Below are 14,947 nucleotides of genomic sequence, written 5' to 3'. Positions count from 1 at the left end.
CAGAAGGGCAAGGAATAGCACGAGCCCGGCTGCTTGGAGGATGCAGGCTTCAGAAGGGACACACGTCCAAAACATCCATCAGCCCCCAGTGCCAATGAATGTTGAGGATGAGCTTCAGGAAGAGCTGTGCCCGGAACTGGCCCAGCCACTGGCTGTTGCTTCTCTGGGGCAGAGAAAACTTGGCACCCTTAGGAGCTGGAAAAACATTTAACTCTGCTGGAACAACAACAACAGTCAGATGTTCAAAGTTGCAGCCAAGAGCCCAGCAAACCTCTCTCCATCCACTACGCCCTCATCAGCCCCAAGGTTAGAAGAGGCAAGCTGCCGCTCCCACCCGCACTGAAGCTGCCTTACCCTGAGCTCAGAGCCCATTCTAAACTCAGCCCTGTGCTCTGATCCCAGAGCAGGACAGATGGGGACCGGGCAGGGTCAAGGCTGCCAGCCCAGGTGCATGCCCCCACACCTGGGACCGATTCAGCTGGCATCAGTCCGGCCCAGTCTGTTAATCAACAGCTCTGGTGAAGCATGCCCTGGCAGGGCTGGCCCACGCCTGTCCAGGAAGACAGAACGTCCATCCCTGGTATCCACTGTCCTCTGTCCTCCTTCACACACATGCCCTCTCCTTCCTGAAGTAGTGAGGGTCTCCAGAGGGCTTTTACTAACAAATACTCACAAGTGGGAACCGAAACAACCTCTCAGATCTGAAAACAACATAACTAATGCCCTTCCGCACCTCTGTCCCATCTCCGAGGAAAGCTGATAAACCTGGTGTGCCCAAACCCTCCCTGAGTGGTTTTGGTCCTAAGGTCTCTGCCTTCCACCTCTGCCCGCTCTTCTTCCCACCCCATCTAATCCCATTCCATTGCATCCTATCCGCAACGGATGACTCCAAGGCCAGACTGGACACTCACCAGATTTGGAGTAAAGCACCAGTACATTATTCCGGGTCCTGAGAAGTTTTTTCAAGTCTTTAGGGTCAGAGATCCTCTCGATGAGCGAGGAGACTTTTGTGGAGGACAGCCACACTGGCAGGACCACCTGGAAATCAAGGAGGCAAGGATGGTGAGCCCCAGATCCTGGCCTGGCCTGAGGAAGAATGGATGCCCTCAGACATGCTGCCTAAAGCACATTTTACTTCAGAGGGATACAGGTGCACCAACTCTTCTCACAAAACTACAGCTGCCTTTTCATCTCTAAGTCACCACACCCTCCCAAGACATTTCCTGGCCCACCATCAGTCTTCTTCGTGCACTTTTAATAGGCTATATGGACTACACACTATGCAAGCATGTTGCATGGATGTACTTGCCACCCACTCAAATCAAGAACTCTATTCTACATGGTACCCCAAATGCCATATAGTAGAGCAATGTGAAAACTCCATCCCACCTAGAAGAACCAAAGCACAAAATCTATAGAGCAGTAAGATCACCTCTGAAGTTTTGAATGGGAATGGGTGAGGGGTTTTCCACTTTCCCCACTCAGCCAATGATTGCAGGAGACCAGCCAACAAGAAATGAGCCAACTGTCCACAAGAACACTGAAAACCTTGAGTGCAGGCGGTACTAGGCACCTTGCAAGCACAATGAGGGGTGAGCTGAAAGTGGGGTGTGCGTGTGTGTGTGTGTGTGAAAAGTCTGATTAAGGAGCAGTCACACAGCAGATCTCATCCAGTCCACACAAGCCCTTGCCTAGCTGGCAGAAAACACAGGGTTGCTATATGGAGAAACTGAATAAGAGAAACTCTGCTGGGAGACACCAGGCACGGAGGGTGGAAGTACAGTCCTGAGAGAAAACAGAGGATTCAAGGAAAGTCTCTGAACTGAACCTTGAGATCATCCATCCCCCTTAGCCCCATCCCCTCAGCAACCCTTTTCCAGAATGTAGCCAGTCTTATTCCTGGCAAGAAATTAGAGAATTTTTCTCTGGGGAAACTGAAAAGTACAAGAAAAACAACCTAAAGACAATGACTTTGGAGATCTTCCATTGAAACAGGAAGTTCCCACTCAAATACGTGCTGCAAGGCCCCCTCTGTAAACGGGTACCCTCTGCGTCCTCCCCACACTCAGTCTCCAGTCCTTGAACTAGTGGCTTGCTCTTCAATACAGACAGAAAACCAAGGTTCATCAAATACCCAAAGAAAGCCCTTAACTCAAAAGACAGAAATGGAAAGATGAAACATAGATTAAAAAGAAAAAAAAAAGAAGAGAAGAAAACAACAATACTATAATTATTATTCTCAGAAAAATAAAAGAGTACATTGATCAAGAATATAATGCTATGGGAAAGAAAAAGTCAAAGAGAATCAGGAAAAACTCTTGGAAAGAAAAACTCACAGTAATAAAAAATTTCAATAGAGCTGAAATTAGAATTGAAAAAAAAAACTCCTAGAAAATAAAAAAGATCAAGAAAAAAATGAACTAAAGGATAAGAATAATGAGAAGATGAATTCATTAAGTGCAAGAGCCTAATTAAAGGAATCCAGAAAAAGAAGAAAACAGAGGTAATAGATTATAAAAGAAATAATTGAAGAAAACACCCCTTAATTGAAGGATGTGAGCTTCCAGTTGAGAGAGTCCAGCATCAAGAATAAAAAGACTCACCAAAGTACATCTCTGAAAACTTTCAGAACACTGTTGACAGAGGAGATTTGAGTTTTAAAGAAAAAAAAAAAAAAGATCATGAGCCAGAATTGGCATAATTGGCACACCGAAAGACAATGAAACACTGCCTTCACAATTCTCAAGCAACGTGACTTCCAATTGGAATTCTATAACCAGCCAAACTATCTGTTGGTTGTGAGTACAGATGGACTCAGACTTAAGATCTCAGATGTGAAAAATTTACCACCAATGCACCCTTTTTCAAGAAGCTACTGGAACTCATAATCTACCAAAACAAAAAGTAAAAAATAAAAAATAAGAAAGACATGAAACCTCAGAAACAAAGAATCTAACAGAAGAAAGAGGCAAGGAGAATTCCCATGTTGATGGTGATGAGAAGCCCAGGATAACTGTTTAGCTACATGCAGAGCAATGAGCCCAGAATGGAGCAAGGACAGAGGATTATGGAAGAATGTAGTCAATAAAAACAGACAACTGTAGAGGATCTGATGTGCTTGATCATATTGATCAGTTAAATAATCTGACCAAAGTTACACAGCTAATAAAAAGTAGAGCCAAGACCTGAACCCCGGTCTCTCTATTTGACCCCATGCCTTCTTAGTCCACTGCCTCTTTACAGCCATAAGTCCTGAGTTAAGTCTGAGCTCTACCACTCGATAGCTAAGGTGCCTAAACAACATCATCCAACCTTCTAGAGGCTTAATGCCTTGCATCTGACATGGAGATAATAATACCTCCCTCGTGGGACTGCTGTGAGGATGCAATGGGATAGCTTATCAAACATGCTTTATAAATCATAAAGCACTTCATCAGTATCATTACCATAATATATAATACAAATTTCCACCTCAGCAAAGCAGAAGACAGAAATGTGGCCGTATTCTAGTATTTCTAAATATAATCTGCCATTAGATTTCCAGGTTCCTTCTCCTCAGAGTAAAACCATCCAGGAGAAGTAAGGAATTATTTCTCCCTCATTCTGGCCTGCCAGAGCTATGTACAATGCCTAAAGACCACTGCCCTTATGCAGCCCACCTTGAGAGCTCACCAAAAAGTTAATTCCACTTTATTATTACATGTTATTTATTCTATTGCTCCCAGAGAGCTAACAGACTTCAGACTAAAAAGTCCATAGCTCAATGCACAGGATTAAAGGAGGAAAAAAAATCTGTTGGAAAAACACATTGACTCTGCTCTGTTTGTAATCCTCAAATAATCTGCAGTTAAGAAAAACAACTGCCCTAGCCCAGGGCCTGGGGACTCTGACCTGCAGATCATTCCTCCTGAGACTGGCAAGCACGTGCACTTCTGGAACTAGGGAGAAGGAAATGGGAAGGGAAGGATGGCGAGCCCAGGACCTACCTGCCCAGGTAGCATGGTGGTGCACAGCCGGGCCGCAGCAAAAGCACAGTGTCTATAGCAGAAAACCACAAGAGCCAAGTATCATGGCATACTCACAGCTTCCTTCCTCTAAAACTCAGTGAATCTCTCAGGTCATCTAACCAACAGCCACCCTCAAGAGTAAACAAACCATGTTCCAGCCAGCAACCAAAGCCTCTGACCCAGCATTTACCCTCACACAGCAGAGAACTTGACCTCAACCAGAGATACACTGCACAAACCGACTCTGCTTGAATACCATCACCCAGCATGACACTGGGGCTTGGACTATGGCTGGGTCTTTATGGAGGGTCTGTTTCCTCCCCACCTTCCCCGTCCCTACCCCATCCCCTAAACCTGGAGCTCTAGAGGACAGGGCCCAGAACAGTATCTGGTCACTTGAAAGCCTTCAGGAAATGTTTGTCCAGCATAACAAACATAGCAAATACACTAGTTACCACACTCCTGACCTCTACAGAGGTCGTCGGCTAGGAGCATGTTACACGGTGAGTCCATGGCAGTTCTTGGGTGACCTGGAAGGGACCACTGACACCAGACAGACCACAGAACAGTTAGCAAGGTTCTGGGTTGGAGCATGGTGGGAGAAGGCTGGTTGGGCCAGGCTGGGGCTTAGCTCAAGCTTAGCTTAGCTCAAGAACTTCATTTGGCCATGACCTCAGACTGAGCAGTCACCAGGAGGCTAGAGGTGGAGGGACCAGCTGGGTGGCTGCCCAAGTAAAAAGGAATGGGTCAATCCAAGAGCCTCAGGGAAAAAACGACGGAACTAAATGACTATTCATATATAAGCAAGGACGAAAGCTAGAGGAGGCTAAAATGACCCCAAAGATTCTGGGCTAGGAGCAGAATAGCCAAAAATGGAAGAACTGAGAAGCAGTAAAGGCTTTTATCTTATGCTCAGGCAGGGACATGTGGACTATAAGATACCCCAATACAGGTGTCTTCCAGGCTTGAGGGTAAGCCTCAAAGTCAAAAGGTCTCTGGGGTTGAGGTTCAGAAGGAGAAGCAAAGGGAAGGAATACCTCGGCAGAGGGGAGAAGGAAGGACAGGAGGAAAGTTGGGGAGGAAAAGGTGGAAAGTGCTGCATCAACACAGACCAGGGGGGAGAAACAGAAAAGTGGGTGATTGATCTGCAGGCAAAGGCCATGGCGAAGTGCCCTGGACATTCCGAGAGAACCTTAGTAGCATGGCGGGGAGGTGGGGTCAGAAGCCAGAGTGCTGAGACAAGAAAGCACACCTGGCATTGGGGTGACAACAGAAGGAGCACAGGCAGCTCAGCAGGGACAGCCGAAGGATGGGCTGTTTCCACAGAGTGTGTTGGTGGGCACACGAGAGGTAGGATTTGGAAATTTGGGAGCAAGAGAGGAAAACACTCAGGATAGCCAGATCTGGGTGGGGTACTTGGTGTACAAAGAGCTAGGGTACTTGGTGTACAAAGAGCTAGGATGTTAGGCTTAGCATCTCTGAGAGCTAGGAGGATGAAAACCCCCCCTGTCTGGCCCCAGGTAGACCCTCACCTTAGCAAGCAACCACAGGGATAGCCAAGAGGGCGGTCCTTTCCTCCCTCCTCTAAGCCCAAGGGGACGCTCCCCCAGCCACTTAACATTCTCCTTTCTCCTCCATCCACTTCAGTCTATTTTAACCTTACTAGTGTGCATGCTCCTTCCTTTCCTTAAGATGCAGCTCTGGTGAGCCTTGGATCTCGCAGAGTGCCTTCCTGCAGATTTCTTAAGTCACAATCCACAAATCTTGACAACAAAATAACTACAGCAAGAATAACAATGTTAATGATGCACAAACTGTTTTGTCAAGCTCTCAGGGGGCACAGGGCAGTGTTTGAGAAGTACTTCGGAAGCCAGCCACCTTCCGAGCCAGCAATGGAACTGTGCCTGGGCTTGGCAGGTTCTTTACATTCTAAGTCATTCGCTTTGGAGGTAGAAGAGAGAAAAGGGAAAAAATCCCCTCTGTTCACCATGCAAACTCCTTTTGATCATCTCCCATAATTGCTTTCTTTCTGCTCACCAACCTGCAGCTTTAACAGGATTTTCATCAAGGCTAAGCTGCCCCTATGGGCTGGGCTGAGACCCATAAACCAGTCCCCCAGTTCAGGGAAGAACAATGCTTGGGAAGGATGCCATTCCTTTTTCTGCTGCTGGAGAACACAGGCCCCCAAAGCCATGTCCCACCTGCAGCAGAAAGCCAGTGCCCTCGCTCATCAGAAGGCCAGTTCCCCCAGCCCCCAACCTCTGTCACAGTGCAGCACCTCCGTCAGAATACCAGGTCCCTCCATCAGAGTAGCAGCCGCCTCCATTCCCAAACCCCTTCCCCTATCAGAGTACAAGGCCTTTTCCAGAGCCCAGGAGCACCCAGAGTCCTTGGCACAGTAGTCCTCACCCAACCTCCACCACGTGGGAGGCAGAGGGGTGCAGGAAACTGTGTTCTCCCCTCATCTTCCAGGCTCTGCAGGGTTCTCCTAATGGGTGTCTGCGCGTATCAGGGCCTGCCGGACAAACCACCCTCCAGCCTGGCGGCCCACTGTCCTTTGCCCCCTCTGTGGTTTTCCCATCCCTCAGACACCATGAAAAGAGCACTGCTTCTGAAGTTAGACACCCGGGGTCAACCTCAGGTGCCCTCATGAAGAACATGATGATCTCAGATGTTACTATACTTCTCAGAGTGTCATTTCTCCATCTGTAAAGTGGAGGGGATGATGCTGACACCTGTTTTACAGGGTTGGCTAAGGATTAAACGCAGGGGGCGGGGGATTGGGGGCGGGCGTACTGGGAGGGAGTACATAGAGAAGCTGACATAATGCTTGGCGTACAGAAGTACATAATAATCGTAATTATCTTCAGTAGTACCATTAGCGAGACAAATCCCAGATAGAGCAAGGACAACAGTAAAATGGGCACCACCTCTTCCTCTCCGGGGCCCGGCCTGGCAAAACAGTGTGTCCAGGCAGGAAGAAGCATGCACGTACACACATTCAGCATCATGAAACCTGGAATAATCACCCATCTGCACAGCAACCCAGACGAGAGGCCACGTAGCACATGCTGAATGCTCCTTCCAGGTTTTGTGCCCATTTGCTCCTCATAAAACCCAATGAGTGGGTACTGGCCTCATCCTACAGAGGAGGAAACTGAGGCTCAGAGAGGTTAAATTACTTATCGAGGTCACACAGTAGGTAAGCAGCAGGGCTGGGAATAAAGCTTGGGGTCTCCCAGGTCCTAGCCAGAGATGGTGGCTTGCTTCTCTCAATCCCACAAGCTCCCAAAACACAAACCGAAAAGGAGCACTTCCATCCCAGAGAGGGCCCATCAAAACAGCCAGGAAAAGCCCTAATCTCCCAGAATCCCATGGCAAGGAGGGTCTCAGCAGCGATTTCCACTAACCCTCTGCTCCCTGCAAACCCAGAGTACCCATGGTCTGCCCTGGTTCTCAGGTTGCTGGGGCAATGAGCCCAGATCTGCTGTTAGACAGGTGTGTACGGGAGTTTGTGCCCCCTTCCACCTCCCTCTTGCTCTAACACACAGCACACATAAGCTCCTCTCTCTTCACTTAAGCTCACCTACCATCACCATCAGACTAAAGAAATAAAGAGTCATACAATTCTGGAAAATAATAGGGAGAACAGTCCTTGTCACATTACACCCTCAGCTTTAAAAAGCTCCAGATCTCTGGGGTGTGTGCCAGCACCCTCATATTCTCTATAGCCAGGGAGGCTGTCTGTCCTTATAGATTCACTATTCAATGCAGATCTTGAAGCCACAGTATTCAATTATGTAAAAGCAGCTTGCTAATGGGAGAAGAGCTGAGGACATAAATTTAACATTTAGGAAAAAGGGTGGAGGTAGGACTTAACCTTTTTTGCTCTGTCACCTGAAAAAAGATATCCTTCTTATGTTGGGAACTGTGAAGAAACTAGTTTAATTTAGTGTAACTCACATTTTGCTCAAAATAGTTTTGAAATGTCAGAATCTAAAAGTCTAGACTCTTAAGAAGCTGGTGGTAAAGGAATCCAGGAAAAATGTTAAAAACAGATGACCTGAACCCAAGGTCAAAGAACTTGAGCTGGCTGAGGATTTAGAGCTGGTGGTTTGGTGAGCCAAGAAACCCAAGTTTTGTGCTGGCTTTGATGTATACTGGCTGTGTCACCTTGGACAAGTCCTCTTTCCTTCTCTAAGTCTTAGTTTCTTCCTCTGTAAATGAAGGCCCTCAAAGTGATGTCTAAAGTCCTTTCCAATTGTGTCATTTGGCAAATCTATTCTCAGGACCACTATTAGGGAAGTACTGTGAGATAATTACACCTTGTAAGGAAACCAGAGTTTCTCTGGGTACATGGCCACCCACATGAAAAGCCATACCCCTCAGTCTCCTTTGCAGCAAGTGTGGCCTTATGACTAAATTCCAGCCCCTAGAATGAAAGCAGAAGTGTTATATGGCAACTTTTAGAAAATGCCCCTAAAAGAACCGTGGTACGAGTTCTCTTAGTCTCCTCCTTCTTCCTGCCAGTTGGAATTTGGTTAAGATAACTGGAACTCAAGCAGCCACCTTGAGACAATGAGGAGGAAGAACTTGCTAAAGATGTGGAGTAACAAGACACAAAGGACTTGGGTCTCTGACACCAGAGTAATATACTTGCCCTAGAACACCCCTTTCCAGGCTTCAACATGAGTAAAATAAACAATCTTTTTAAGGTACTATCATTCTGGGTTTTCTGGCACATATACAAATAGATAATGAGTACCTATCAAACAAAAGCTTTAACTAGACAGAAATATTAACATCTGCTCCAATTGGGATATTTCAAAGTGTCTAAGGCATCAAACCATGCACTTTAGATAAACTATAATAAGAAAAGAGACTATCGAGGGTTTGATTTACTATGTTCCTGTTGGCGACCCAGGTTTCACTGTGACTGTTCTTATCAGGTATCTTGGTCACCTGGTGACAGTTACCCACAAACAAAAGAAAAATTAGCTAGTAACCCTCTAGTTTCCTTACAGCCCTGGCCCTTACTAGAAAGGGGACCATTGCCGGACACCGAAAGGCCAGGACATCTCTTGCAGTTCACAGGCTTTGAGTTGGGGTGGTTGGTTCCTTGATATACTCCTGTAAAGGTTTCTCACACGCCATCTCCAGCCTCCGAGTAGCCCCCAGAGCCAAGGACTCGAAATCTCTCAAGGATTCTCAACCAAGTGGAGCCCAGAAGGTTGTAAGAACTAAATATGTTAATACACAGAAGTCCCTGTCCCCACCCTACCATTTCATCTTGGATACCTCCAGTTACTAGAAAGTTCAGATTCTTCCCACTCCCACGCCATCTGTCAGCCTACCATACTCTGAAGATGACAAACACACTTCCTCTACAGCATCTGTAGGTGCAATATCCCAATTCCTCATGTGTCCTCAAGTCCCTCGCCGTCCTGAATGATCTGCCCCAGACACAGCCATGTTCATGCTTCTCAGAGCTATCCCGATGCTGGGAGCAGTATGTCAGAGCTTGGAAAGAGTAATGTGCTATATTACACCATAATTTATTTGGGGTAATAAATACCTATGTTTTCATAATTCAAAATATAGATTAATCTCAACACAAATCTTAACTGGTGAGTCACAGTTTAAAAGAAAAAAGTTGAGAATCACCATTAGTGAATCTCTTAAAATATGGCGCCCAACTGTCCATCATAAGTGCTGGCAAAAGCCTAAACTAGTACAATTCTTTTGGAAAGCTATTTGGCACAATTTATCAAGTATCTTTAAAGTATTTATGCCTTTTGGTAATTCCACTTTTGGAAATTTGTCCTGCAGAAATCTGCAGGGGTTCTGACACAGATATGACTCACATGCCCCTACTCACAAGAGTCAAAAGTTGTAAACGACCTAATTATTCAACAGTGAGGAAATGGTTACTCAGAGTAAGCCACCCCACAGACTAATACAGCCATTTAAATGATGTTTTCAATGATCGTGCGATGAAAAAATACTTGTCTTAATGTTAAGTTTTAAAAGACAGAACTCAAAATCTACATGGTATAATTAAAATTATACGCAAAATTATGCTCAGGAAAAGACTAGAAGAAAAAAATGCACCAAAGTGAGGTTTTGTCCTTAGAGAGATTTTATTCTTCCCCTTTGTCTATTTTTCTAACATGCTATAATAGGCATGTCCAACTTTCATATTTAAAGAAAAACATTACTGCCATTTGGCCACCACCATAGAAATAATGAACAATCTCAAAACATCTCCCCACAAGAAAATATCACCATACAGCAGAAAAGCCTGACAGGAACCTCCTTAACTAGAAAGCCAACATTTATATCACCAGTAATGGACATCAGATGGACATCATATGCCTCCTGATAGAATGCGCTGAAGATAAACACCATCGAAAACCAAATTAAAGGACATTCTTCAAAAATGTTGTGGTCACAAAAGACAAAGACTGAGAAACTGGTCCAGATTAAAGGAGATTAAAGAGCTATCACAATTAAATTCAACGTGTGATTCCGGACTGGGTCTTGAGCCAAATACCATATTCCTGATTTTAATAACTGTATGTACAATGATTATGTATGAGAATGTCTTTGACTTTTAAGAAAAACTGAAGTATTTTAGGGAGCAAAGAAACATCATCTCTGTAAACTTTATATACGTACAAGGAGAGTACGCTAAAACGTGATAAAAATGTTAGTATTTGTGGAATTTGGGTAAATGACAAGTGAGAATCCTTTGTATTCTTCCTGCAACTCTTCTGTAAGTCGAAATTATTTTGAAATTAGGGTTAGAAGAAAACTTACCTAAAAAAATACCCCGCTCCCCAAAAAGGAGATTCCAAGAACACAACCAAATACTGCTTTCCATGGGCCTTCTGATAAACCTCCACCATCCAGCGAGCACTCACTGGCACTCTCTCATATAAGAGTGGTGCTGATTGCCCCTCTTCATCTCCAGCTGACCGTCTGCTCCTCTGCTCTCCTGGCATTATGTAGTTTCTTATAAGAATTATTATATGGAATCTGCAAAGGATTTTTGCATGCAACGCATATCTAGAATGGCTTTGACAAGAGAGATATATAAAAGAATATTAATTTTGAAGTATGGGTAACATGCTCTTTCAAAGGGCAAATTTTAAGCATCTGTCACCAACCATGGCTAAACACCACTCTTTGCTGAGGGAGCTAAATGTGCTTATTAAGAATAAGAGAGAAATGAGAAAGTATTTGCAAGGAACAGAACCCAAGAGCTAGGGAGTAGCTCATGATAATGATAATAGCTGAATGTACAGAGTGCTTATTTTGTGACCAGGAGCAAGCTAAGCAGTTCACACGAATATCTAATTTATTGTCTTGGCAGGTGAATGAAATAGTTACTTTTATTATACCCATTTTATAGATAAAGACACTGAGACTAAGAGGAGTTCAGAAACTTGCTCGACATGACACAGCAAGTAAGTAAAAGAGCTGTGACTCGGACCCAAGTCTGACAGACTCTGGCGAAAAGATTACAGATTTCTGGAGCCATGCACATCTTACTGGTTGCTCCTGTAAATATAAAACCAGATGCCTTTCTTATAGTTTGCTTTCTTTAAAAAATACACTTTATATGTGGGCTACACAGCACAGTTTTTGCCTCCTATATTCCCCACAGCATAAATGTGGCTGTCAACAAGGGACAATCCAGGGGCAGGACAACTGATCTGAGAGCTTATAAAAACAGGTTTTCTTATCCTGAAATTACAACTGCAGTGCATTTAACCAGGACTTAAGTCCCTAAAGCTTTTAATGTTTTGGAAAACCTCTTTGAAAGCCAAGAGGTTTTGGGTTGCTGCCAGCCTGTGTACACATGACATAGGCTAACAAGAAAGAGCTGGTAGATGGAACAGTGAATTAGGCTGCAGGGAGGGAGGACAAGCAGGTGAATTCCCACTCCAGAAATCTAACTCTGCCTCCATTCTCTGATAATTGATAAGAAAATAACAATTCAGGTGCTCATGACCCCCATGTACACCTGTGCTTTTACAAACATTATCTCATTCAATCCTCTAAAGTCGAGAGTCTCAACTGGCGTTTTCCACTCTTCATGCCTCATCTCAAGAGCGGAGTCATAAAATCAATTCAGGGGGCTACAATCAGCATCTTTTTAAATGGCATTAAACAGAAAACATTAAGTGTATCACAGGTAGCAAGCCTAAGTATTCAGTGAAATGTATCTGTTACATTTATGTATATATGTACTTGGTTATTATGTAAAAGGTATAATTGTTTTCACAGGAGTTGCAGTAAAACTGGAAAACTAAACAATCTGTGTGGAAGGTGGTACTATCCGTACTTTAGAGATGTGAAAACTGAGGCTCAAAGAAGTTAAGAAACTCGCCTTGGATGAAGCCTAAATTAATGGTAGCACCAGGACTCAGACGGAATCCAATGCTCTTCCTTTTGCCCATCAATGTGAATACTTCCCATTGATGTCCCTCGAGTTCCTTCCTACTCCCTACAGCTGCACCCAGAACAAGACGGAGAGGCCGTCAAGTCTACTTCTCCTTCCAATCTAGCTACTGAACGTGACCAACTGAAAAGAGCTACAATGACAACCTGATTCATCCATCTTTCTTCTACTGCCTGTTTGTCCACAATTCCCCGTGTGCCTTCAGAAAGGGGAAAACAAAAAAAGGCACATGCTCAGCCAAGTAATGCCTCACAGTGTCACTCATATGTGTGGCTCACGACATGGGCAGAACTTGTGCCACACCACTCAGCAGCAGCCTTGGCTGCCAAAATACTATCCACTCCATAAAACGAATGTTGTTAACTTGCAAATTTGTCTGGTTTGTAACTGCACAACAGCTCTTAGTACAGGCTTTTCAAAATACGAAAATCCATTATACACACTCCTCTCTTACGGTGGTCTGGATCCACAACCAGGTTGAAAAACTTCTGCCACTGGCCAATCTTTTAAAAACCCTCTCTGGACCCCATATCACTGTCCTCTCCTTCACAGACGGAATTTCCATCTTCTGCCTTCTCTCCTATCCACTCCCCAGACCTCTCAGATCTGCCCCCAAACCACCACCAAAAAGGCTCGAGGTGGGGGTTCAACAATGACCTCCACATGGATAACCCTAAGGATACCTCCAGTTCTCCTTTTGCTCGACTTCTTGAACCTGGGCGAACCCTTTTTGTCTCTCTTCTACCTCTCCAGCTACCCTTCCTGCCTTCTTTGTAAACTCCTCCTATCCCCATCATTTAAACCAGCGGTCCCCAACCTTTTTGGCAGCAGGGACTGGGCTCCTATGAGAATCTAATGCCTGATGATCTGAGGTGGAGCTGAGGCGGTGATGCTAGCGCTGGGTGGGGCAGCTGCAAATACAGATGAAACTTAGCTTGCCGGCCCGCCACTCACCTCCTGCTGCGTTCCTAACTGGCCACCAACCAGGTACCAGTCTGCTGCCCAGGGGTTGGGGATCTCTTTTTTAAATATTGAAGTTTCCCCTGGCTCACTCAGTCTGCCTTCCTTTCCCACTCTCCCCCCGGGGTCTCAGCTACCTCCTAGGCAGCACCCCTAAATTAACATCTACAGCCCAGACCTCCCTTCTGAGTGCCACACCCTCTCATCCTGCTCACTCAGTGGTTCTTAAACCGAAGTTTAATTCTCAAATGTTAAAAACCTAACTCTCATACAAATAGATATTAAGCATATTTCAGTGTCATTGAACTCATTAATAAGAGACCCACTAAAATGATGAAGTTATGTTAAAAGAGGGTAAGAAAAAAGGTTTAAAAAGATTTTTTAAAAAGAAGTTATAAGAAAGTAATATACATATAGTTGATGAAAAAAAAAAGAATCCTGATATAAGACTTAAATTAGATACCAAAATGGTTAACGTCCTGCAGGTCAATAACCTTTGAGTTTCTCTTCCATACTAAACAGAAATCATTTAACTTTATAGAGGATGGGTCCTAAAGAATAATGTGCATCTACAGCCACACCACCATGAACAAGCCCGATCCCGTCTGATCTTGGAAGCTAAGCAGGGTCAGGCCTGGTTAGCACTTGGATGGGAGACCACCTAGGAAGACCAGGTGCTGTAGGCATAAAAAGTAAAAAAATAAGGGATTGTAAGCTGACAAGGTCCTTGCAATCTATGAGGTCAACCAAGGGCTGCCTTGCCTAAATAAATAAATAAATAAATAAATAAATAAATAAATACTAGGCAGTTCATTAAAAAGTCGTTAAATCATCTTTTATTTTCAACATTTTGGATAAGTTTTCTTTATTGTGGGGGTCTATGAATTTGGATGGGGAAACATCACATCTTTATTTTCACTGACCTCTGAAACTTTTACAAATTACAGCAACAATGGCAGTGTTGGTGACTTTGCCACCAACAGAAAACACATTTTCTCATCACATTACAATTGGTGTAGATACCTTGAAAGATTGTTTATGCTAATCACTACAGAAATTACAGAAATTAGCAAACCTGCCACTAGATCTTCTCATGTGACACATTAAATAAATGTACATAGTTTTATCACTATGTACAAAATGTAACAAAATATTTGCTATATTTTGATAACTGTATTTCAATATCACTGGTTTCCTTTGTAATCCTATGCATTCTGCTTTATATATTTAAAAGCATTATTCTAAGAGAGAGTCCATAAATCCTTAGAGAAGGCTTTTCTGACTCTTTGCACTAGGTTAGGGATCCCTGTTACCCATCCTCTTACCATTTTATACTTTCTCCTTCTAGCACTTTCTACCTGAATTAAATAATATATTAGTGGCTCTCCTACTAGGCAATGGGAGGAAGGAATGGTGTCTATCTTATTTATTATTTTGTGCCAATGCCTTAGCATAGTATGTCTGGCTCATAAAACTCTCAAGAAATATCTGAAGGAAGGAAGGAAGGAAGGAA

General features: G+C 44.1%; 1 protein-coding gene and 1 pseudogene across 2 annotated transcripts in view; one reads left to right on the top strand and one right to left on the bottom strand.

Annotated features, from left to right (window-relative positions):
- Window positions 1-14,947, bottom strand: part of PDIA5 (protein disulfide isomerase family A member 5) — an 83,682-nt gene that overhangs the window by 62,061 nt on the left and 6,674 nt on the right. Inside the window, exons 1-2 of one of the 2 annotated variants that reach the window (XM_039843210.1) lie at window positions 9,362-9,380; window positions 912-1,038 (exon numbers count right to left, since the gene is read on the bottom strand). In XM_039843210.1, the coding sequence (XP_039699144.1) occupies window positions 912-1,038; window positions 9,362-9,364 (130 nt within the window). In that variant the 5' untranslated portion in view covers window positions 9,365-9,380. Of the gene's footprint in view, window positions 1-911; window positions 1,039-9,361; window positions 9,381-14,947 lie in introns of those variants that run through there. The other variant, XM_039843208.1, reaches the window with a different exon arrangement.
- On the top strand, window positions 14,002-14,120 carry LOC120586813 (uncharacterized; annotated as a pseudogene).

Source organism: Pteropus medius, unplaced genomic scaffold (genome assembly GCF_902729225.1).
Source record: "Pteropus medius unplaced genomic scaffold, Ma_sr-lr_union100, whole genome shotgun sequence".
Classification (NCBI taxonomy): domain Eukaryota; kingdom Metazoa; phylum Chordata; class Mammalia; order Chiroptera; family Pteropodidae; genus Pteropus; species Pteropus medius.
The sequence above is the reverse complement of the archived record's forward strand: the minus strand, read 5'-3'. Positions and strand labels throughout refer to the sequence as shown.